Genomic DNA, 26119 nt, shown 5'->3' on the forward strand with positions numbered 1-26119 from the left:
ACTAATTTAGCATCAATGCCTCTACTTCCCTAGAAGTCTGTGGAGATTTGGTATCACATCTAAAACTTTGACAAATTTTTACAGATGTGTAGTGGAGAGTATATTGACTGGCTGCATCACAGCATGGTATGAAAACACCAATGCCTTTGAACCGAAAATCCTACAAAAGGTAGTAGATTCCACCCAGTACGTTATGGGTAAAGCCCTCCCAATCATTGTGCACACCTACATGAAATGCTGTCATAGGAAAGCAGCATCCATCATCAGAGATCCCCGCCACCCAGGTCATGTTTTCTTCTTGGTGCTGCCATCAGGTAGAAGGTCCAAGAGCCTCAGGACTCGCACTATAAGGTTCAAGAACAGTTACTACACCTCAGGCTCTTGAACAAAGGGGTCAACTACACTCACTTACCCATCCATTGAGATGTCCCACAGCCAATAATCTCACTTTAAGGACCCTTTATCTCATGTTCTCATTATTTATTGCTATTTATTTATATTTGCAATTGCTCAGTTTGTTGGCTTCTGCACTCTGGTTGATCTTTGATTGCTCCTGTTATAGTTACTATCTTATAGATTTGCTGAGTATGTCCACAGAAAAATGAATTTCAGGGTTGTATGTGGTGACATATAGGTCCCTCGATAATAAAATTTACCTTGAACTTTATAACCATATAACAATTACGGCACGGAAACAGGCCATCTCGGCCCTTCTAGTCCGTGCCGAACGCTTACTCTCACCTAGTCCCACCGACCTGCACTCAACCCATAACCCTCCATTCCTTTCCTGTCCATATACCTATCCAATTTTTTTAAAAATGACAATATTGAACCTGCCTCTACCACTTCTACTGGAAGCTCATTCCACACAGCTACCACTCTCTGAGTAAAGAAGTTCCTCCTCATGCTACCCCTAAAATTTTGCCCCCTAACTCTCAACTCATGTCTTCTTGTTTGAATCTCCCCTACTCTCAATGGAAAAAGCCTATCCACGTCAACTCTATCTATCCTCCTCATAATTTTAAATACGTCTATCAAGTCCTCCCTCAACCTTCTACGCTCCAAAGAATAAAGACCTAACTTGTTCAACCTTTCTCTGTAACTTAGGTGCTGAAACCCAGGTAACATTCTAGTAAACCTCCTCTGTACTCTCTCTATTTTGTTGACATCTTTCCTATAATTTGGTGACCAGAACTGTACACAATACTCCAAATTTGGCCTCACCAATGCCTTGTACAATTTTAACATTATATCCCAACTCCTATACTCAATGCTCTGATTTATAAAGGCCAGCATACCAAAAGCTTTCTTCACCACCCTATCCACATGAGATTCCACCTTCAGGGAACTATGCACCATTATCCCTAGATCACTCTGCTCTACTGCATTCCTCAATGCCCTACTATTTACCAAGTATGTCCTATTTTCATTAGTCCTACCAAAATGTAGCACCTCAACTTTGACGTTTGAAGTCATCATTAACTTGACACCCTACCTTACCACGCCTAAGAATGAGCTAAGTTCTGCAAAGTTTTCGTATTTACTTGCCTTCATAATTATTTCCATTTGTTCATTGACTGGTTGCATTCTATAGCCCAAGATAAAATATTAATGCAAACAATGCATTTCACTGCATGTTTCAATGATGACTTCATGACTTCAATCTTTATTGCTTCTTGTACATATGTACAGTTAATTCTACTGAGCTTTGCAGTACTACTCTGACAGAAACCTGATCATGTTAACTTTTAAAGATTTAGTTATTTAGTGTTTATGGCCATTAGGTTGTCCTGATTGCATAGACACTGATCTATACCTTGAAATATTGTGTCTATTGTATCTTGAAGGAGCTTCAGAGATTTATTTCCAACTGTAGTTACAGATGTTTTTATACAAATACAGGCTCTTATGGGGATTATTCCTTGTCCACATTCAACTGAGCACTTGTATGTGACAGATCTAGTTTTATGTCAAATTTACCTCCTGTCAACTCTGCATCGATGTCCTGTGAAGCAGGTAATGATTACTGTTCACCATCGGCTGTACTCATCACATGGTTGAAAAGCTTTCTTTGCATTAGGTTCCATTACAGTCACTTTAGCCCATTCCCAGTGGATTGGCTTTGATAAAAAATCCATTGTGTCTTAATTTAACTAACTTTTCCTCCAGATGGTTCTTCAGGGACAGTTTGAAGTTTACAGCAGACTGGCTTTACAACAGCCTTGATATGAATATAAGCATCATAGCCTTTTATAACCGAGTAGGTATCATAGATCCACAAAGTTATACAGCACAGAAATGGGCCCATTAGCCCACTATGTTTTTGCTGACCTTTCTCACCCATCTACACTGATCCCATCTGTCCATATTATGACTGTTCTTCTATTCCTTGCCTATCTAAGTGTCTGTCTAAATGCTTCTTAATTGATTCTGTCAATGTCTCTACCATCAAATTCCAGATATCAACATTCAGTATAAAAAAAAAACACAGATCCCTTTTAAAACTCCTTCTCACCTTAAACCTATACTGTCTTGTCCTCCCACCATGGGATTATACAAATATTCTTTGTATTAAGTGAAAGGCTCAGATATCTAGACATACACTCCAAGATTCAAAATGAATGACGCAGAATCATTGAAAGATCAGCACAGAAAGAGGCCCTTCAGCCCATCGATTCTGTACTGACCTACAACCACTTTTGCTCTAATCCAACATTAACTTAATTAAAAAGATGGGAAAGTCTGCAGATGCTGGAAATCCAGAGCTACACACCCAAAATGCTGGAGGAACTCAGCAGGTCAGGCATCATCAATGGAAGTGAACAGACAGTTGACGTTTTGGGCCATGAACCTTCTTCAGGATTGAGAAGGAAGGGGAAAGATGGCAGAAAAAGTAGTGGGTGGAGGGGAAAGAGGCTAGCTGGAAGGTGATAGGTGAAGCCAGGTGGATGGGAGAGGTCAAGGGCTGGAGAAGAATTTCATTTTATTTCTCCCCCCATTCTCGTCAGTTCTCCCTGATTCTACCACACACCCTCATAGCAGGGGCAATTTACAGGCATGGTTAGTGACCAACTAACCAGTGAGCTAGCACTTTTTAAGATGGGGAGAAAAAGGGAGTACCTGGAGGGAACCCACAAGGTCATAGGGAGAACATGAAAACTGCACACAGGCAGTACCCAGGGTCTGGTTCGAACCCACACCTGGATGTGCCACAATGTAACCAACTGGAATCAAAATGGGCATTTTGTCTAATTCTCCTTCTGATGATTTTGCCAACAAAACAGATGCCGTCACACCACAAGGCTTGAATTTTGCCACTGTTTCAAACTTCTATGGTGCATTATTGAAACAATGGGAACTAAATAATTGCCAGCATTTAATGGCTACACCATTTGATTTATGAAGTTACCGGCAAAGGCTCCATTGCTAAGATTCCTGTGCGAGTAAACCCAGTCTAACCACTATTTATGCACACATTTGAAGTCCCTCTTCTGGGGTACTATATCTCTTTAGTTTCATTCTGCTCCCATAGAAGAGTTACAGGAGCAATTTTTTGTTTTCCTTTCTCCATTGTCTGCTGAGATTAAATAGTTTTTAAAGCTAAAAGTAGGAAGGGAATTTTCAGGTTAAACACGTTGATTTAACATTAAAAAGTGTGCTCTATGGCCACTTAATTAGGTACCTCCTGTACCACAGAGTATATGTTTGTGGTCATTCTGCTGCAGTAGCCCATCCACTTCAAGTTTTGATGTGTTTTGCATTCAGAGATGTTGTAACACGTGGTTATTTGAGTTGAGCTTGAATCTGTCTGGCCATTCTCCTCTGGCCTCTCATTAACAAGTTTTACTGTTTTTTTTTAATCTTATGATTCTCTGTAAACTCTGGAGACTGTTGTGCATGAAAATCCTAGGACAGCAGCATTTTCTGAGATACTCAAGCCACCCTGTCTGGCACCATCATTCCATGGTCAAAGTCACTCAGATCACAGTTCTTCCCCATTACGATGTTTGGTCTGAACATTAATTGAACCTCTTGAACCTGTCTGTTTGCTTTTATGTAAAGAGTTGCTGTCATATGATTGGCGAATTAGATCTTTGCATTAATGATGACCTAATAAACTGGCTACTGAGTGTAAAACACTGGTTGTTTGAAATCAGGAAAGTTGCTACAGATTCTCAGCAAGCTGGGCAGTACCTTTGGAGTATAAAATAAAGTTAGCATTTCAGCCAATGACTATCAATAGAACAGGAAATGCAGATTACCCACAACCTTATTAATAGTGAAGCAGGTTTAAGGAGTTAAAGACAAAGAAGAGAAAATCTGCAGATGCTGAAAATCCAAGCAACACATAAAAAATGCTTGAGAAACTCAGCAAGCCAGGAGACATCTATGGAAAAAATCAGAGTCGATGTTTTGGGCTGAGACAAATCATCCGCCAACTTGTATTCCTTCCCCTCCCCCCCTTCTTCTTATTGTAGATTCTTCCCCCTTTCCTTTCCTTCTGATGAAGGGTCTTGAACTGAAACATTGACAGTTTATTCCTCTCCACAGATGCTGCCTGACTTATTGAGTTCCACCAGCACTTTTGTCTGTTACTCTGGATTATCAACATCTGCAGAATCTCTTGTGTTTTTGAGGAATTAAAAACCTGTTCATTTTCTTGCACTCCCACTGCTGGCTAATACTATTTTGTTTATTCTTTCAGCATTTAAAACAGATTGGACATTCTGGGGAAAAATGGCTGAGATTGTAAGTATGCAAAAAAATCCACATAACTTTGTTTTGGTATTCCAAATTATTAATAGATAACACGATAGAATGTAGAGGGGCTTACTCTGATCTATCACCAGGTGACATAGTTACATAAATTATGATAAGGGCAAATTAGTGAGGAAAATACATTTTTTCAAAAGGTAGCCCTTTTATCTTTAGTTCATGTCAATGTGTGTTCTAATCTCTCCAGTGATGAACCACCATTCACCTGCTATGTTTAGCTGCTTATAATTTCATTACTAAAATATTTGATTATTTTTTCCTATGAATTGTTAAGAGATGTGGTTCTTTTTTTCTCTTTATATTAGCTTAATACTATATATGATTCTGACAGTGTATGTTCTTTTCTCTGTTTGTACTATTATTGAAATACGTATTTGAGATGACCTCTCCTCTGACTTGTATTTATCCTTATTCTCTTAAATCAACAAAAAAAATTGAAAATGAAAATGAAATGAAAATATTGTAATCGGTCCGTCCCTTTCTTTAGCAGACAGGAACATTCCGGATGGTTTCTGAGGAGGAGCAAGAACTACGGACTAAACTTGAGCACCTTACCACCAAGGATCATGGGCCAGTGTTTGGCAAGTGTGAGATGCTGCTTCCTCACACTGTCCAGAAGGTCAGAGAGTCAGCTCGCTGAATTTCAAGGAGAGAAAGTCCAGGCTGGTTGGCCGCACAGCTTCCTGTATTATCCATCAGAATCAGAATCAGGTTTAATTTGTTAACATTGCAGCAGCAATATAATAATAGAGGGAAAACATGAATTACAGGAAAAATATAGTTAAATAAGTTGTGCAAAAATATGGAAATAAAAGATTAGTGAGGTAGTGTTCATGGATTCAGTGTCCACTCAGAAGTCAGATGACAGAGGGGAAGAAGCTATTCCTGAACTGTTGAGTGTGTGCCTTCAGGCTTCAGTACCTCCTTCCTGATGGTAGCAACAAGATGAGGGCATGTCCTGAGTGGTGGATGTCCTTAATGATGGATGCCACCTTTTTGAGGCATCACTCCTTTAAGATGTCCTGGATACTATGGAGGCTGGTGCCCATGATGGAGCTGACTAATTTTACAACTTTCTGCAGCTTACTCCAGTCCTGTGCAGCAGCCCCCTCCCCCCTTACCAGTTGGTGATGCAGCCAGTTAGAATGCTCACCACAGTACATCTGTAGAAATTTGTGAGTATCTTTGTGACATACCAAATCTCCTCAAACTCCTAATGAAAGATAGCCACTGTCTTGCCTTCTCTATGGCTGCATTGCTATATTGGGTCCAGATTAGATCGTCAGAGATATTGAGACCCAAGGACTTGAAGTTGCTCACTATCTCCACTTCTGATCCCTCTACGAGGACTGGTGTGTGACTCTCACATACACACACACACACGCACACTTTTCTGTGCTTAAATACATCAGGATGAGTCAACAAGGTGGTTAAGATGTGATAATTTCCTGTAGCAGCCAAGGTATAGGATTATGGGAGACTGCAAATGCAGGAATCTAGCTCAACAATCTACTGGAAGAACTCAGCAGGCTGAGGAGCATCTGTGGGGAAAAAGAAATTGCCAACATTTCAAGTCTCAGCGCAAAACATCGATGATTCCTTTCTCCTGCAGATGTTGCTCAACCAACTGAGTTCCACCTACAGATTGGTCATTACATGAGGAAGGTTACACCGGAACTGCATAGAGCTAATTAGGCCACAGCTTGAGGATGGTGTAGCCCCCTGTTCACCACATTAAAGAGATGTGATTCCACACAAGGGGATGCAAGGAGAGTTAAGTTGATGTTGCCAGGACTGAAAAGTTATACCATTGAGGAAAGATTGGATAAGCTGGTGTTATTTTCTTTAGAACATAAGACTTTATGACAGACTGAATTGAGACATATGAAATGATGAGGGACTCAGATACAGTTAATAGGAACGAACATTTTTTCTTTGTTGAGGGGTCAAAAAACTATAATGGAGTGTGAGGATGAGAGCTAAAATCAGAGGGTTACATGGAGGTTAAGTATTTTCAGAAATGATAGGTGTCTGGAATTCCCTGCCAGAATGGGTAGGGAGGCAGAAATATTCAGCACATTTCAACAGTACTTGGATGTGTACTTGAAGAGCTGTGTCCTACAGGGGCATGTACCCAGCGATAATGGACTAGGTGGCTCTTATTAACTAGAATCTGCAACATGGTGCCTTTCTTCCATGATCCTATATATAAGTACATATGTATACCTTCATACATTGACATGGGCACACAAGACTGCAGACACACACATACACTAAAGCACATGTACACACAAAGGCACACATATGTAAACAGAGACACACAAATGCACATGTATACAGATACGTTTATGCACACACACACACACACACGTGTATATGCATGCACACACAAAGGCACATGTATATATGAACACGTGAGAACACATACACACACACACGATCTCTTTCTCTCTCTCTTAAGTGTGAAGCTGAAGGTATACTGACAGTCGAAGGATGTGTACCTTGCAAGAGACAACTCTCTCTCTCTCTCTCTCTCTCTCTCTCTCTCTCTCTCTCTCTCTCTCTCTCTCTCTCTCTCTCTCTCTCTCTCTCTCTCTCTCTCTCTCTCTCTCTCTCTCTCTCTCTCTCTCTCTCTCTCTCTCTCTCTCTCTCTCTCTCTCTCTCTCTCTCTCTCTCTCTCTCTCTCTCTCTCAAGCGTAAAGCTGAAGAAATACGGACTGTCAAGAGCAATGCTGATATCACAGTAGCTCATTGCCATATTAGCTGGAAAGGCCTGGATAGGGTCGATGTTGAAAGGATACTTCCATGAGTAGGTAAGTCCAGGATCCAAGGCTATAGCCTCAGAATAAAGGGACAGCTTTTAGAACTGCGATGAAGGGGAATTCTTCAACCAGAGGGTGGTGAATCTGTGGAATTCTTTGCCACAGACGCTGTGGAGGCCAAGTCATTGGATATATTTGAAATGGAGGTTGATAGGTTCTTGATTAATAAGGGTGTATTATGGGCAGAGATTGGTTCTTGATTGCTAAGGCGGTGAAGGTTTATGGGGACAAGACTGGAGAAGGATTTGAAAGAAACAAAAATTCCTTGATTGAAGTCAGCGGGATTGAAACATCAGGAGAACACACACCAGTCCTTATCAAGGGGTCAGCAATAGAAAGGATGAACAGCTTCACATTCCTGGATGTCAACCTTTCAGACGTGTGCACGTGCAATATGCATTCACACACAAACACAGGATGAAAATAAAAAGAAACAGGTGAAAACACCAAGTAGGTCAAACAGCACCTGTCCAAAAGGAAACAGATTTAAAGTTTCAAGGACTTGAAAAACATCAGAAATGCAGAAGGGAGAAAACAAGTCAGATGTAAGTTGCATAATATATTGGAGATGGGTGGATATGTACAAATATATTGAAATGCACACAACATAAATTTAATCGTACCTGCATTTGCAAGGACACAAAGGGGTCCTTAACTCCTTTAGGTTTTTGGTACACAAATCTCAAACTGGTGGGACATAGGTTTCATGATTAGAGGAGATGTGAGGAAGAATATTTTCATGCAGGGATGGTCGTAATCTGAAACTCCATTCCTGGTGGAAGCATGTACTCTCATAACTTTTAAGTATTTGGATGAATGCTTGCGGAAGTGTTGGTAAGTGGGATTAGTATAGATAAATTATTAGTGGGTAGCATGAACATGAAGAGCCTGTTTCTGATTTGTATGTCTCAATGACTGATGGTCTCTAAGATTCATTTCTGACCACTTGAAACAAGGACCGTTGAAGGAACTATGGTGAAACTTGTTCGGCACTCTTGCTACATCTACTTAATTCAACATTTTTTTCCTGAAAACTCAACATCATCTTTTCTTGGATCAGTTACCATTCAATAACAGGAAAGTAAAACACTAGGGATATTGGAAAGATGGTGGGGACATTGGAGGTTAGGCAGCATCTGTGGAAAGAGAAACAGGTTCAGATTCCTTCACCAGAATTGGGAAAATGAGAAACTGGTTCGTCTAGATCGCAGAGTAGGTGGGGCAGACAATGTGCGGAACAAAAGGGGTTTTCTCTGATTGGGTGAATCAGTGGGGTAGTTAAAGTAAGATTATGCTTCTTTTTGTAATGTGTCGCTGATGTTGTATAATCTGTGTAATTCACAAACGCAAGAAAATCTGCAGATGCTGGAAATTCAGGCAGCGCGCACACAATGCTGGAGGAATTTAGCAGGTCAGACAGCATCTATGGAAAAGAGTAAACAGTTGTGTTTCAGGACGAGATCCTTCTCCAAGACTGAGAGGGGAGGGGAGAGATGCCCGAATTAAAAGGTGGGGGGAGGGGAGAAGGCTAACTGGAAGGTGATAGGTGAAGCCAGATGGGTGGAAAAGGTCAAGGGCTGAAGAAGAAAAAAATTCATTGGAGAGGAAAATGGACAATAGGAGAAAGGAGGAGGGGACCCAGGGGAAGTAACAGACAGGTGAGAAGAAGTAAAAGGTCAGAGTGGGAAATTGGGGGGGGGGGGGGGGGGGGGAGGGCAGGGGTGGATTTCCTCACTGGAAAGACAAATCAATATTCATACCATCAGGTTGGAGGGTACCCAGACAGGATATAAGGTGTTGCTCTTTCACCCTGTGAGTGGGTTCATCTGTGTAATAATGTATAGTTTGACCACAACAAAAAAGGAAAATAATGTCATTTTTGCTTCTCTCTTAGTTCTGATACAGGATTCTGAACCTGAAATGTTAATGGTTTCTCTTTTCACGGTTAAGCATTTTCTAATTTATATCAGGTTTCTGGTATCTGTCGTGTTTTCTTCTGACCTCTACAAGAGGAGATCTGTCTTAAGGTGAAGGCAGGTAAAATAATAGAAGTTTAACATCTGCCTTTTCTCATAGCTGGATATCAGAATCTGAATCAGTTTCATTCTCACTGACTTACATGACATGAAATATGTTGATTTGTGGTAGCGGTACAATACAATGACAAAATTACTATAAACTACAAAAATCCTCAAATAGTGCAGAACAAAAAGGAATAACAAGGTGCAGGAATGGTTTACCTGGTCCCAACGTGTCGATGCAGTTATAAAGAAGGCATGACAGCGACTATACTTCATTAGGTGTTTGAAAGAGATTTGGTATGTCAACAAAAACACTCAAAAACTTCTATGGATGTACCATGGAGAGCATTCTGACAGGCTGCATCACTGTCTGGTTTGGGGGGTGGGGGGGGGGGGGGGGGGTTTGCTACTGGCCAGGACTGAAAGAAGCTGCAGAGGGTTGTAAATTTAGTCACCTCCATCTTGGGTACTAGCCTACAAGGTACCCAGGACTTATTCACGGAGTGGTGTCTCAGAAAGGCTGTGTCCATTATTAAGGACCTCCAGCACCCAGGGCCTGTCCTTTTCTTATTTCACCATCAGGTAGGAGGTATAGAAGACTGAAGACACACACTCAATGATTCAGGAACAGCTTCTTCCCCTCTGCCATCCAATTTCTAAATGGACATTGAATCCATGAACACTAACTCACTTATTCAATAAATATTATTTCTGTTTTTGCACGATCTTTAATCTGTTCAATATACATACACAGTATTTATTTATTTAATTTCCTTCTATATTATGTATTGCATTTAAATGCTGCTGCTAAATTAACAAATTTCATGACACATATTGGTGATAATAAACCTGATTCTGAAATCTGATGGCAGAGGTGAAGAAGCTGTTCCTGAAATATTAAGTGTGGATCTTCAGGCTCCTGTATCTTCTCCTTGACAGTAGCAGTGAGATTAGAGCATATCCTGGATTGTTAATGGATGTGTAGGATGTTGAGGAAGTGTTGTGCTCAGTCACTGGTTGATCGCTACTGTTACTTAGGAGGCTGAATCTATTAGTCTAGTGATGGAAAAATGTTTTGTGAATTCCTGCATTGTCTAACGCTCTACTTTAAAGGCAGCAAGGCCTTCAAAGCGGAGATCTGAAAAAATTATCTCATGCCTACTAAACAGTATACAATGGGCAAGCAGCTTGGTGTTAAGTCTACATAGATAGCTGCCATTTATCCTTATTATCCTTTGAATTGGGGTCAGTGAACTTCACCATGTCAAGTCAAGACAAGAATAGTCAGGATTAGAGTTTTATTTACCATCTGTTTTGTTTAAGTGTCACTGAAGAAGCTGTCTGCATGTGTTGTTTGACATGCTGAACAGTTCAACCAAGTCACGCTAGCGGATGGCTTTATGTGAGCAGCAGTCTTTCCTCCGCTGATGATCAGAACAGATACCTGAGTATGTATGCTGAAGGGTAGTCGTGCAATCTCTTTTGTTCCAAATATGAAACCAGCTGGTGGAAGAGGCTATGTCCAACAGATGCTGATGTGTTTAGTTACTCAGACTTACACAAACATCTTTAACAACTGCTAATGTACTACAGTCATCAGTCAACTTTCAGGCCTCTCCAGCATTACTTCCGAAACCAATTTCCTGGATATTTCTTCTCTTATATGAGTGTTCCATTATAACACTAGAGAAAAAAAATTAAATTAAGCTTAATTGTACCATTGCACCTTCATATTCAAATATTTTTTCCCTTTTAAGAAATTCCCTTTAGTCACAAGGAATGCATGAAGGCATATTCTAAGTTATTTGCTGGATGTTGATTGTGATAAGAGAAATGAAAGTTGACTTGCCACCTCTCCACCCAGTTCCTCACCTCCTTGCCCACTTAATTCTAATTCTTAAAGAAAAGGCCATTTATCATTTGAGATCTAAATCTGTGGTACAGCCCAAAGGTCACCCAAGGTGGCAGAACTTTCTGCAGAATGATTCTAATCTTCCTTTTCTCTCCAAAGGCCAAGGATGAATTGAATGAGACAGAAGAGAAACGGGTGATGTGTGTGAAAGAGCTTCACAACCTTGTTGAGGACTTTGCCAACTCAGGAGAGGAGTTTGCCAAGACTGTGTACGAGAAAACAAAAGACAAAGATGATGCTTTCTTCCTGAGATTCGTCAGAGCAAGGAAGTTTGACGTGAAAAGGTCTTATGATCTTCTCAGAGGTGAGAGGTGTAGGTTATTAAGGTGTTTGTAAGTACAGGAATCAGCTTCCTAACATGTATTAAATACTGACTTTCCAGAAACACCTCATCTGATTTTGCTTACAGGCGATTTCCTTAAATTGTATTCGGTTGGGCAAGAAATTATTTTGTCAGGCCTGTTCCCACTGACACCTCCCAGCCTACACATGCAGACACCTCTCAATCTCCACCCATCTAATAGGACGCACCTGCCACTCATTCCAAACTCATCACCTGCAGCCTATTTGACCCCAGTTCTCATCCACCCTCTTTGTTCACTCATCGAACCACCTGGCCTCAACCTACTGCTCCTAACCTGCATTCTACTTGCATAAGGTTTACCTTATTGCCTGTCATGTTTAGTTTCTGTTCTCTCTTGTTTTGTGGCCCTTTGTGCCACAATTTTGCAGGCGACTATGAAAGCTATTGCTCACCACTAAATTTTCTCCGCTGCTCTACTTTTGGGTCGAGCCACCTCCACATTTCTTGACAGACTTATCTTTACTGGTTTGTGAATGAGGAGATGATTAACCTTCACATCTAAGTTGCTTCCAGATGGTGGAGGACTCGGACTCAGTTCAGCCAATAGCTCCAGCAATGAAGTTCAAAGTAAATTCATTATCAAAGTACATGTATGACACCATATACAACCCTGAGATTCATTTTCTTGTGGACATACTCAATAAATCTACAGAATAATAACCATAACAGAATCAAAGACTGCCCAGTGAGGGTGATCAGCCAGAGTTCAAAGAACAACTAACTGTGCAAATAGAAAAGAAGAAATAATAATAAATAAATAAGCAATAAATATCAATGAACAATTGCTTTGACGGCTGAGATGGCATTGTGGGAAATAGCAATTGTGCTATCATTCCAGTCGAGTATGATGCTCTTCTAAGGGCTTGTTCCATTAATGGAAAACAACCGTGCGTGACTTTGTTTAACATGGAGAAGTTAATGCATGGGCAGCCACCACACAGTCCTTGACAGATTGGTGTCAGGGTCCAACGGCATGGGTTATAAAATGACTGCAGCCCTTCTCCACCTTCACTGCCATTGAGGGGTGTCATCATCTGCTGCCAGCTCTACTGTTGAGGTCTTTGTTGGATCACTCTTTGTCTGGAACCTCCCCTTGACCTTACCATCAGGGGTTAGCCGACCAGGAGCTAGCATCACTCTTGGGATCTCAGGAACACATAAGCCTCTCCACTGTGAGGCGGTGACGATCCTCAGAGAAGTGTGCTAAATACTGTGTGGACACCCATGGCTGGCCACCTTATTCTTGTTTCGACAACAAGAGGATCTTTACAGACATGGATTTGGTTGATGGATTTCTGCTACTTTGCCAAGATACAAGGCACAAACCAGATAATATATCCTCAGAGTCAGAGCCAGTCAGGATCATTATCACTGACATACGTTGATATATTTATTGTTTTCCAGCACTGAGACAACACAATATATTAAAAAATTACCATAGGTTGCAACAAGAAATATAAAAATAAATAAATAATGCAAAAAGAGAGTAAAATAATGAGGTCGTGCTCAAGGGTTCAAAAATCTGATGGTGATGGGGAAGTAGCAGCTCTTGAAATATTGTGTGCATGTGTTTTCAGGCTCTTGTATAACTTCCCTGATGATAGTAATGAGTAGAGGGCATGTCCTGGATAGTGAGGGACTTTCCCGGCCGATGCCACCTTCCTGAGGCTCCACCTTTTGAAGGTGTCCCCTATGGTAGGAGGCTCGTGCCTATGAAGGAGCTGGATATAACCCTGTTTTTCAGTACTGTGCACTGGAACCTCCATACCAGATGGTAAGAAAACCAGCCAGATCTCCATGGCATATCTCTAGAAATTTATCGAGCTTATTATGAATTTATTGTGATGTATAAATTCATGAGAGGCATTGACAGGGTGAATGCACAGTCTTATTTTTCCCCCAGAGTTGTGGACTAAAGAACTAGAGGGCACAGATTTAAAGTGAGAGAGAAAAGATTTCACAGGAACCTGAGGGACCACTTTCTTTAATCTTGGTTTGCGAGAGTAAAATAGTGAGGTGGTGTTCATGGGTTCAAAATTCTGATGGTGGAGGGGAAGAAGCAGTTCCCAAAATGTTGAGTGTGTGGCACTGAAGGCATGGCAACACTTGGGAGCTGTCTCCAGCACATCACAGACTGTGTTGGTCATTGATGCAAACAACGCATTTCACTGTAAGTTTCGACGTAAATGTGACAAATAAAGCTAATCTTTAATATTTTATACCTTTGCTTTTGTACATGTAAGGTTGACCACTGAATGGCTGCCCAGGGCGGGGGGGGGGGGGGGTCATTACCATCACAACTGACTTATATATAAGCACCTCTCATTTGGAGAAATTTCTGACCAACCAGCTGCAGAAGCTTACCCTTCTCACCCAGAGGCACAACAGCAATTGCCTTCACCTCTCTTTTCATCCTGGCTCTGGCTCTCTCAATATATACAGGAAACTGGATCACAACCAACAATTGATTTGATTTCTGCGGAGTCCCACACTCAAACCTCCCTCAAAATCTAATCACTAGATGAGAAAGGGGTCACTTGACCGAGATACTCATTAAACTGGAGACTTGTTTCCTCGGTCTGTTGTACAGTAATTGCTCTTGAAAAAGAGCCCAACATTTGGCATGGGAATGTCCATCTTTTTTGAATTAATTAATGGCTTCTCCAAACATAAGGTTCTTTTTATCACATAGGAGACACAGCAAACATTGTCTGTCAGTAGAGCAAACCAGGAAAGAAACAACTGAGAGCAGGAAGAAGAGTAAATTCTGATGCCTAAAAAAAATCCAGAAAACTTTTAAATAAAGGAGAGACGAAATGGTTAAAACCTGCTGATCTACCATCCCTCTGAAGAATGGTTGAGACTGCAAGGAGTCAGATGTGCTGGCTACTGATCATCAGCAGAAAGCACCGTTTTATTGCACCAGCTAAAGAATTAAGCAGAATATACTGTACACTCAGTGGCCACTGTAGCTGATAAAGTGGTCGCTGAGTGTATGTTCATGGTCTTTTGCGGTTGTAGCCCATCCACTTCAAGGTTCAGCGTGTTGTGCATTCAGAGATGCTCTTCGGCACACCACTGTTGTAAGGTGTGGTTATTTCAGTTACTGTCACCTTCCTGTCAGTTTGAACCAGTCTGGCCATTCTCCTTTGACCTCTCTCATTAACAAGGTGTCTTTACCCACAGAACTGCTGCTCACTGGATGCTTTTTTTCTGTGCCTTTATTCTCTGTAAACACGAGAGACTGTTGTGTGTGAAAATCCCAGATCATCAGTTTCTGAGATACTCAACCCACCCCGACGGGCACCAACAATCATTCTACGGTCAAAGTCACTCAGATCAAATTTCTTCCCCATTCTGATGCTTGGTCTGAACAGCTGAATCTCTTGACCATGACTGCATGCTTCTATGCATCGAGTTGCTGCCACTGATTAGGTATTTGCATAAGCAAGCAGGTGTACAGGTGTACCTAATAAAGCAGCCACAGCGTGTACGGCAAAAAGCAGCACAGAGCCGTAGTTATAAGCAGAAGGGAAGCTGCAGATGATGGAAATCCAGAGTAACACACATAAAATGCTGGACTTGCAGGTGAGGTGTTGCTTCAATTAGGACGGTTTGGGGCCTCGAATGGTGGTGAGGGAGAAGGTGAACAGGCAAGTATAGCACTTTCAGGAGGGAGAAGATGTGGAGGGATGATCGAAAAAGAGAATCACAGGAAAGCAATCCCTGCAAAAAGTGAGGAGTTGTGGGGGGGGGGGGGGGGGGTGAGGGGGAGAAGGAGGTAAAAATGTGTTTGGTGATAGAATCCTGTCGAAGATGGCATAAGTTGTAGAGCCTCATTCTGACTTCCTTCCCCTTCCTTCCCAGTCCTGATGAAGGGTCTCGGCCTGAAACATCAACTCTTTATTCCTCTCCATAGGTGCTGCCTGATCTGCTGAGTTCCTCTAGCATTTTGTCTGTGTTTCAAAGGTGTAGTTAGTAGAGCTGTTCTCTCACAATGATCTCTGCTTTAGTGAACATAACAACTCAGCCTCCACATCTATCTGGAGTAGAGAATTTCTAAGATTCATCACCTTCTGAGTAAAGATATCGCTCCTTGTTAGGCTATCCCTTATCCTGTAATTTTATCCCTGGTCCTAGATTCCTCAAGAGAGGGGAAGCATCCTCCATAAACCTTGCCTGCCAAATTTCTTCAGAAGGGCAGCACTGTAGAGTAGTGGTTACCTTAATGCCATGACAGCACCAGCAATGCGGGTTCAATTCTGCCTCTGTCTGCAAGCAGTTTGTACATTCTCCCCATCAGCGCTTACGTTTGCACCAGGGGCTCCGGTTTCCTCCCACATTCCAAAGTTAACTGGTCACATGGGTGTATTCGGATGGGCTCATTGGGACAGATGGGCCTGTTACTATGCTGTATCTCTAAATAAATAAAATAGCTTTGTAAATATCTCTAAACCCGAGAGATTTTGCTGATGCTGGATATCTGGAGGAACAGATCCAGATATCGGGCAAGTCGGGCAGGAATGAACAGCTGGTATTTCGGGCCAAGATCTGGAGTTCCTCCTGCACTTTGTATGCATTGTAAATCTCTCTTCTTATTCTTCTAAAATCCTGACCTAGTCTACTCACTTCCACTCATATAATAAATTTGCCACCCAGGGAACCAATGTCGTCAATACTGACATTGCAATACCAACACAAATAGGCTGATTAACCCAGTTTTCTCTCCCCACTAGGCTACGTGCGTTTCCGTGAACAATACCCTGAACTTTTTGAGAATCTGACACCAGAGGCAGTCCGCTGCACCATTGAGGCGGGTTACCCCGGCATTCTCACAAACCGGGATAAGTACGGCCGTGTCGTCTTGCTCTTCAAGATCGAAAACTGGGATTACGAGGAAATTACTTTTGATGAGGTAACGGTACTTGCATCGGGTGAGAAATCAAACAAAACATGCAGACGCTGGAAATCTGAAATAAAAAACAGAAAATGCAAGCAGCATCCAACAGGTTTGGAAGCACCAGGCTTATTATTTCAGGTCAGACTGTAACGTAGTTTTTCTCTTCAAAATGCTGCCTAACCTGCAGGGTGTTTCCCACATTTTCTGTTTTTAGTTCTGATTCTTGTGTGTCACAGCCTCAAACAGAATACCAAAAAGGATGTTTCCAAGCAATTGTTCCAAGGGTGTTTAAGAGACAAACAGCTTAGAAACAAACCCTTCAGCTCACTGATTCTGTGTCAGCCATCAACCACCCATTTACACAAGTTCTATGTTAATATAATTTCTCACTTTGCCAGATTCTTATGAACTCCTCGCAGATTTTACCACTTATGTGCACAGGAGGGATAACTAACTGTGAATACTTTCCCTACCAACTTGCACATCTTTGGAATGTGACAATAGACAGCAGGTGCAGGAGTAGGCCATTCGGCCCTTCTAGCCAGCACCGCCATTCACTGTGATCATGGCTGATCATACACAATCAGTACCCCGTTCATGCCCTCTCCCCATATCCCTTGACCCCAATATCTATAAGAGCTCTATCTAACTCTCTCTTGAATGTATCCAGAGACTTGGCCTCCACTGCCTTCTGGGGCAGAGCATTCCACATATCCACCACTCTCTGGGTGAAAAAGTTTTTCCGCATCTCTGTTCTAAATGGCCTACCCCTTATTCTTAAACTCTGATAGATAGATAGATAGTTCTGGACTCACCCATCAGCGGGAACATGCTTCCTGCCTCCAGTGTGTCCAATCCCTTAATAATCTTATATGTTTCAATCAGATCCCCTCTCATCCTTCTAAATTCCAGTGTATGTGGGAGGAAACCGGAGCACCTGGAGGAAACCCACATGGTCATAGGCAAACTCTACGTAGACAGCATCCAAGGTTAGATTTGACCCTGGAGTTTTGGTGTTGTGAGGCAGTAACTCTCTATGCTGTTGGACTTTTCCCTTTCCTTACCTTTTTCCCGATCTGAAGGCCTAGTCATGGAAAATACATTAGTATATAACCACTGGTAATTTACTGCTTTCATGGCCAAACCCTTATCAAAACCACCCGAACGTCAGTTCAATCCTCATGACCATGAAGAAGATCAAACATGGTCTCTAATGAGCTTGAGTTTTACACTTGTGAGTTAAAATGACTCCAACGTTGTCCTGAATTGTACATGGGTTTTACAAGTTGAAGACTCTTGTCTGCTCCAGGCATATCCACAAACCACAGGAGTGTGATGTTATGGTGGCTGGAGTTATTTTCAAAGAGAAGTCTTTGTGGCCAAGACTCACATAAGAAGCCCTGAAAATTCAATAACTAGACTAACTGGCAGACCATAAAATCATAAGACCATAAGGCACAGGAGCAGATGTAGGCCATTTGGCCCATTGAGTCTGCTCTGCCATTCAATCATGGCTAATCCTTTTTCTCTCTTCCTCAGCCCCACTCCCTGGCCTTCTCCCTGTGACCTTTGAAGCTGTGGTCAATCAAAAACCTATCAAGCTCTGCCTTAAATACACCCAACAACCTGGCCTCCACAGCTGTCTGTGGTAACAAATTCCACAAATTCACCACCCTCTGGCTAAAGAAATTTCTCCGCATCTCTGTTTTACATGGACGCCCCTCTATCCTAAGGGTGTGCCTTCTTGTTCTAGACTCTCACACAATGGGAAACATTTTTTTTCCACATCTACAATGTCTAGGCCTTTCAACATTTGGAAGGTTTTAATGAGACCTCACCACCTCCCCCCTCATCCTTCTAAATTCCAGCAATTACAGACCCAGAGCTATCAAACATTTCTCGTATGATAACCCTTTAATTCCCAGAATCATCTTTGTGAACCTCCTCTGAACCCTCTCCAATGCCAGCACATCTTTTCTTAGATGGGGAGACACAGTAGACTGGCAAGGGGATGTATGGGGTATAATATTTGGGGCTTTAGATTCTTACCATGGCTTAAGCCCCTAGATTGCAACTTTTCAGGATGTCGTGGGCGATCTTATGAATTGTTATTGAGGGGAAGTAAAACACAGCAGTCTGTGTTAACCAGAGCAGCTACACCAGTCGTTCTGGCTTGGGTTGGATGGGGAGGTTCTATCTGCACCTGTCATGTGGAGGGAAATTAGAGGACCAAATCTTCATCTCAAAAAGTCTTTCAGCATCTGCACCAAAGTGATGTGCTAGCATAGTAGTTAGTGCAACGCTATTAAAGTTCAAGGAGTCAGACTTCAGAGTTCAATTCCGGCATCCTCTGTAAGAAGGGTTGTTTGTGCATGGGTTCCCTCCAGGTGCTCCGGGTTCCTCCCAAAATCCAAAGATGTACCGGTTACTAGGTGAATTGGTCGTTGTAAATTGTCCTGAGATTAGGATAGGGTTAAATAGGTGAGTTGCTGGGCAGTGCAGCTTGTTGGGCCAGAAGGATCAGTTCTGCACTGTATCAATAAATAAATAAGTAAACAATAGAAGATCCCAGTGAACACAATCCCAGCAAAGATGAACATTGAGTGCCATTCACATGAGGATGTGTCCTTGCCCACTTTTTCAAAAAAATGGCTGATTCTCAGCATTGAGCATTGGAAGATTATCTGGCAAACACAAGGAAATCTGCAGATGCAGGAAATTCAAGCAACACGCACAAAATGCTGGTGGAACACAGCAGGCCAGGCAGCATCTATAGGGAGAAGCATTGTCGATGTTTCCAGCCGAGACCCATTAGTCAGGACTAACTGAAAGGAAAGACAGAAAGAGATTTGAAAGTAGGAGAGGGAGGGGGAAATCCGAAATGATAGGAGAATACTGGAGGGGCTGGGGTGAAGCTGAGAGCCAGAAAAGTGATTGGCAAAAGGGATACAGAGCTGGAGAAGGGAGAGGATCATGGGACGGGAGGCCTAGGGAGAAAGAAAGAAGGAGATAGAGAACAGGCAGAGTGATGTGCAGAGAGAGAGAAAAAAATGAGGGGGGGAACTAAATATATCAGGGATGGGGTAAGAAGGGGAGGAGGGGCATTAACTGAAGTTAGAGAAGTCAATGTTCATGCCATCAGGTTGGAGGCTACCCAGCCAGTATATAAGGTGGTGTTCCTCCAACGTGAGTGTAGCTTCATCTTAACAGTAGAGGAGGCCATGGATAGATAGATTATCTGACTCTGAATGACATTGTTCTCCTTTTCCTCTGCCCTCCCCCCATTAATCACACACATTATCAACAGGGATTACTTAATAGGAGTAGAAATCCCAGGTATATTCTTCCCGTTTCTAATTATAGTATGTCCCACATGAACCAAGCACAAATCACATGACTCAGTGAAGAGCAGTGCTCAATGTTTTCAGTGTTAGATTAGTTGGTTATCTAACCATCAGAGGTCATCCCCATTCTTCCATTCCAACGTACAATGATCAAGCGGAGGAATCTCAGTGCTGGTGCCATTTTGTGCAATACCTCAGTGAGCTTTACTGAAAGAGCTTTCATTTCAGAGAGCTGAACCATAAAAATGATTGGGTGTGATGTGAGCCGCTCTCTTTCTCGTCAGATCCTACGCGCTTACTGTGTGATCCTGGAGAGACTTCTTGAGAACGAGGAGACGCAGATCAATGGATTTTGCATCATCGAAAATTTTAAGGGATTTACGATGCAACAAGCATCTGGCATTAAAACCTCAGAACTCAAGAAAATGGTGGACATGCTTCAGGTGAGCATCAGAAGCAACGACGAGGGATTAAAGATTACATTAACTTTATTTGTTACATGTGCTTTGAAGCATACAGTGAACTGCATCATTTGCATCAAATCAGATCAGTGAGGATGTGCCAGGCTACCTGCAAGTGTCCCTACGCTTCCAGCACCAACATAGCATGCCCACAACTCACTAACCTTAACTGTATGTCTTTGGATTGTGGGAGGAAACCCATGCCATCACGGGAAGAAACGTACAAATTCTTTACAGACGTTAGCGGGAATCTAAACACTTTGCCGGCATTGTAAAGTGTTTGTGCTAACCCGTACACTATTGTGCCGCACCCCTGTGAGGGGTTTGTGTTGGAAATTGAAAGAACATTTATTATCTTTTAATTTCCTTTTAAAGGAATTTAAAAGTTCCTTTTATTTTGACTTATTGGGTGGTGGGATGGAGATACCTCTCTACCAAAGGAGGTGTAAGGCGCTCCTTCCCTCTGCTAGCCTGCAGGTCACCCTTGGGCAAGGTGTAGCACCTGCTTAGATCCACTTTCTATGAAACTAAAGGAATATTACAAGATCTATTGTAGTAAGAGCTTACCAGGTAGACAAGGATGTTCTCAAAGTTAAAAAGCTATAACATCCCCACCAGTTCCTGGGAATCTCTTGCCATCGTAAATTCAAAATGAAGAAGCAGCATTCAGGATAGCACTGAAAGCCTTGCGCCCATTGGCCAGGAGTACAGAGAGTAAACAGCAGAAGATGACACCTTCTCCCAGACTAGATATACATCAGACAAGAAAATGGAGAGGAGTTTAATAGTTTGACGTCTGTTTCTCTTTCTAGGACTCCTTCCCTGCTCGGTTTAAAGCCGTACACTTCATCCATCAGCCTTGGTATTTCACCACCACCTACAACATGGTCAAGCCTTTCCTGAAGGGAAAACTTCTGGAGAGGGTAAGTACATGACAAGAGAGATTGTTCCTCTAACCGATTGTTCTCACTGAAATCCCAACTAAGATTTGTTCCGTAATGCTCTGTGCATACATTTTTTAGATACCCCATGCAATTCTCAGCTCTGAATGCAGAAATTGCTCATGCACATATTGAAAGATGAAAGAAAGACAGAATTGCTTTATTTGTTGCATGTACATTGAAGCATACAGCGAAATGTGTTGTTTGCATCAATGACCGCACAGGTCTGAAAAACTGTGTTGGGCAGCCCGCAAATGTTGCCACGCTTCTGGTGCCAACATATCATGCCCACAACTCACTGACCCTAACCCATACGTCTTTGGAATGTGGGTAGGAACTGGAGTACCTGGGGTCAAACCACACGGTCATGAGGAGAATATACAAACCCTTTACAGACAGCAATCGAACACTGATTGGCGATGAAATGGTAAGGACAAAAGCAGCAAAATCTTATCAATTCTTATGGACGTACCAAAGGAACTATCCTCTCCACAAGCATCATGGGTCGGTATGGCAGCTGCTCCGAGCAAAGCAATGAGAAATTGCAGAGAGCTGTGAATGCATCTATTCTATCACAGAGACCAAAGGTTCAAAGAACATTTATTATCGAAGTGTGTATACAGAACACAGCTCTGAGTTTTGTCCTCCAGCAGGCAGCCATGAAACAAAGAAACACCACGGAACCCGTTCAAGAAAACATCAAACACCCAATGCGTGAACAACTTGCACAAACGGCCGAAAGCAAGTGAACAACGTATAGAATATCAGACGTTAAACCGTGAGCTGAGTATTCAGTTTAGGTCAGTTCAGTGCCGTGACCCCGAAGGACACAAAGCCATTCTTTGCCAAAGCGCCCCAATCCACATCGATCACCGCGGTCAAACCACTCAAAAACTGGCAAAAAAAAAGGAGCAGCCGGAATCCAGAGAAACATCCAAAATGAACCTCAAAGTCCTCAAAAATGATTCCACAACCTCGTTGATCAATCCTTGAAATGTGAACCCCAAGGTTCCTGCACTTTCTTCTGAGAGCAGCCAGTGTGAGGGAGAGGAAGAGCAGTCGAATGCAGGCAGACGGCACCAAATACCCACCCGTCCTCTGCTCTCATCCTCATTGATTTCAACCTTGATCAACCCCTGAATCGGAGAGAAGCAATGGAGTTGATCATGGGCTCAGGCCCGGTCTCGAGGCTTCCAGGCACACTTCACTCCAAACCTCACTGAAACCCCTTGAAGAGAACAAAGCCCCAGATCACTCAATCGGCGCAAAAGCACAGCATCAAACTGTAAATCATGGGTTCTAATTGCATGCAGCTTAGTAGTAGAAAGAAGATTTGAAAAAAAGATGAAGTAGTAAAAGAAGTAGCTTCATGAACTGTCTGCAGAACATCGCCTTTGGCTGCATTGTTCTTTGGTGCCATCTTGGATCCTCCCCTCCATTGACTTTGACTTTGCCTGCACTTTGAGAAAGCAACCAAAAGAATCAATGACTCTTCCCACACCACTCATTCTCTCTCCGCTCCCACTGGGCAGAAGACACAAAAGCCAGACACCCTAATCTGACCTCTAACTCCCCTTTCTGAACCCAAAATCATCCCTAAGAATTTTAAAAATAACAGCTGAGTCTGAAGTCATTGACGTTGTCCTTTGAAAGATTCCGTTAGACTAGTGAATGTTAAACAAACGGTCTGCTATAATACAGGTACCTGACATGCAAAATGAAGCTAATGGTGAGGTAGAGCTGGAACATAAACTGTATTTCCATGATTTTGCTGTGAGGGTGTTCTGGTCAGATCATGAGAAATAGAGAATACAAGTCAATAAAGAATATACTCCCAGACTCTATTCCTCAAATCCTCTTATGCGAACTGTTCTTTCCCTTGAATCAACAGACTTATAATATTTCTTTAAAAATCAAATAAAGTGTACAATCAGAAGGCTGTCACTATCTCTCTTATACAAACACAGGGCTGACAATGCTTTTGATTAGCAGCCTGTTTCTGTCTGGCTACAAAAGAATCTAATCTTAAAACCAAGTGTGATATGTCATGGGGGTCACGTGATTGGGCAGATAGGAAAATTTGTGATAAATTCCCCATGCACTGAGAGAGCCAGGTAGGGACCGAGGTGTCAAATAGTGTATATACGTATCTTGATGTCTCTTGTGTAAAGATCCTGCTTGGCTCGTACCAATAGATTGGCTCAGTCACAGAGAAGAAGGGAACTAACTGAGCCATGATTGTGTTAAATGACGGGGTAGGCTTGAGGGGCCTGGTGGCCAGCTCTTACTCCTATTTCCTTGTGTTCTTGTGTTGAGAATTTTTCATGTTTTCTCCCCACCAGAGTCTGTCCATCTGACCTGCCCCCTGAATCGTGTCACAGACCCACTCACACCACTGGATCTTGGCCTGGTTTGTCTCCTCACAACAACCCACACCGGGCAACGCCCACAAAACTGGCACAAGGTTTCCACACAAAGTACATCTCATGAATCCCATGCCCGTCTCTCTTTAGGAAAAACATTCAGTGTAGGTTTTAAGCAACAGACACACACACACACAGAATGCTGGAGGAACCCAATGTGTCAGGCAGCATCTATGGAGGTAAATAAATAGTCAGGACATGCCAAATGATAAAACAACAACAACAATACAGCAAACCTTTCCTCCCTCCTTCCCACCCACCCAAGTACATACACAGTCCTCTAACCCCCATCCTCCAGTGGACTCATGGATTCACAGAAATTGGGCTTTCAACGTCCCCTGTGGACACACTCAGGGTTCATGCCACTGGGCCTCGACTTCTGGACGTCCAATAGACCTTTGGGCTTTGATCTTCAGGACACTTCTCTGAGCCAATCGTTTGGAAGAGAGTCAGTGAGTGAGGGCGGGAGTGGGGTGATAGTCTGTCCTGATGACTTCTGCCAATTATTTGCACTTGAGGTCTAATATTGATGAGACCGCAATTTCTGCAAAAATATAGCTTTGGTAGCATCTTAAATTATTTACAGCAATGAATAATTGTCAATATTTCTTCCAGGTGTATGTCCACGGTGAGGAGCTGGAAGGTTTCTTTAAGGAGATTGATATTGATATTCTCCCAGAGGATTTTGGAGGGAATCAACCCAAATATGATGGCAAAATAATTGCTGAGAAAATCTTTGGTGCTGAGTCAGAAGATACTACCCTTTAATTATTGGTGAAAGCATTGAAGAAAGCCTTAGATAGGGAAGGGGCTGGGGGAGCTGTTTGCAGACTAGTTACCACAGGAGCTTGGTTTTCAAAGAACAAATAAACCTGCAGATGCTGGATATTTGGAATAATTGCAGAAAGTGGTGGAGATGCCCAATAGGACAGGCAGCATCTGTGGCGAGTGGAACAGTTAACATTTCAGGTCAGCGGCCCTCCATCAGGTAACTAATTAAAGATAACTAATGGAATATTAACTGCATTTTCCCTCCCCACAAATGCTAAATGATCTGTGGAATTTTCTTTCAAAATTGTCCAGGCAAAGCACTGCACCATATACAATGACCACTCTTGAAATCTCCCTATATAAATGTGGTTTGATGGCAGGCTGTAACTGTTTTGTTTTGTAACTTCAAAACATTAAACTAATTCAAAGGAAGATGCAGAGAGTCCAAAAATACAATGTTGCTTCGTCTTTACTTTTAGAGAGGCTCACATGTATCAGGTGGAAGCATGATGTGTGCAATTGAAGTATTGTTACATATAACCCACGATGAATTATTTAAATGAACAAGAATACTTAAGCAGTATATAGGCAAGATTACTCAAATATTATTGAACACGCAACAGTAGCTACCACTAAGCCAGTTCATCCTTTATCATTACAATTAAAATAAGCAAATATAAGAATTTTTATGAAGAGTAAAATGCAGTTCCACTGGTTGGAGGATTGGAGTCCATTGTGCATCATCTCATACGTCTTTGCAGATTTTTTGATCACCTTGCATGTACAGTTGGTTGGTTGGCCACTGTATCTGACAACGACAGATTTGTGCAGTTCCTCTTATGATGTGAACAACACAAAGAAACCTGTGCGGGAGAGTTCTTAAATTGGAGAAGCTATTGCACTGGGGCAGTTCCACTCTCTCAACCTCAGAAGTCCGGGTCCCGCGGTACGAGCAGTCACAATTGTGGTCTTCCTTGGTTGCACTGGAAGACCATGACTTATTGCTGAGCCATGCAATCTGCTTTGCTCTCCTCGAAACATTGCAGAACTGCCTTTCTGGCCGTTGGATCTCACTGTTGATCTCATCTGCGTAATCCACCAGAGCTAGCTTTGCATGCTAGGACAGACGTGGCCCTATTTCACCAGGCTATGAGGCCACTGACTACCCTCACCTGGTTTAGCCTCCCTGTCGAAGTAGTGTGGCCACTGTCACATGCAAACAGCTACCTGGAGCCACAGGTGAGAGCTGAGGGTCCGGTGTGCACTGTCGGATCCTGATGCTTTTTGACATTCAAAGGTTCATTGGAAGTCAAGAATGAGGCATGAAACTTGTTGCTTACAGCCATTTTACTAGGTGCTATGAGAGCAAAGAAGCGTGTCGAGA

General features: G+C 42.4%; 1 protein-coding gene across 6 annotated transcripts in view; it reads left to right on the plus strand.

Moving 5' to 3' along the window:
* rlbp1b (retinaldehyde binding protein 1b) overlaps positions 1-25173 on the plus strand; it is a 48424-nt gene extending 23251 nt beyond the window's left edge. For 4 of the 6 annotated variants that reach the window (XM_073032850.1, XM_073032848.1, XM_073032852.1 and 1 more), the window contains 7 exons: positions 4706-4749; positions 5264-5395; positions 11631-11835; positions 16632-16810; positions 20424-20582; positions 21413-21523; positions 24580-25173. In XM_073032850.1, the coding sequence (XP_072888951.1) occupies positions 4738-4749; positions 5264-5395; positions 11631-11835; positions 16632-16810; positions 20424-20582; positions 21413-21523; positions 24580-24732 (951 nt within the window). In that variant the 5' untranslated portion in view covers positions 4706-4737 and the 3' untranslated portion in view covers positions 24733-25173. The remainder of the gene's footprint in view (positions 1-4705; positions 4750-5263; positions 5396-11630; positions 11836-16631; positions 16811-20423; positions 20583-21412; positions 21524-24579) is intronic. The other 2 variants (XM_073032853.1, XM_073032849.1) reach the window with 1 other exon arrangement.
* The last annotated feature ends 946 nt before the right edge of the window (positions 25174-26119 follow it).

The sequence above is a fragment of the Hemitrygon akajei genome, chromosome 30, assembly GCF_048418815.1.
Source record: "Hemitrygon akajei chromosome 30, sHemAka1.3, whole genome shotgun sequence".
NCBI lineage: Eukaryota > Metazoa > Chordata > Chondrichthyes > Myliobatiformes > Dasyatidae > Hemitrygon > Hemitrygon akajei.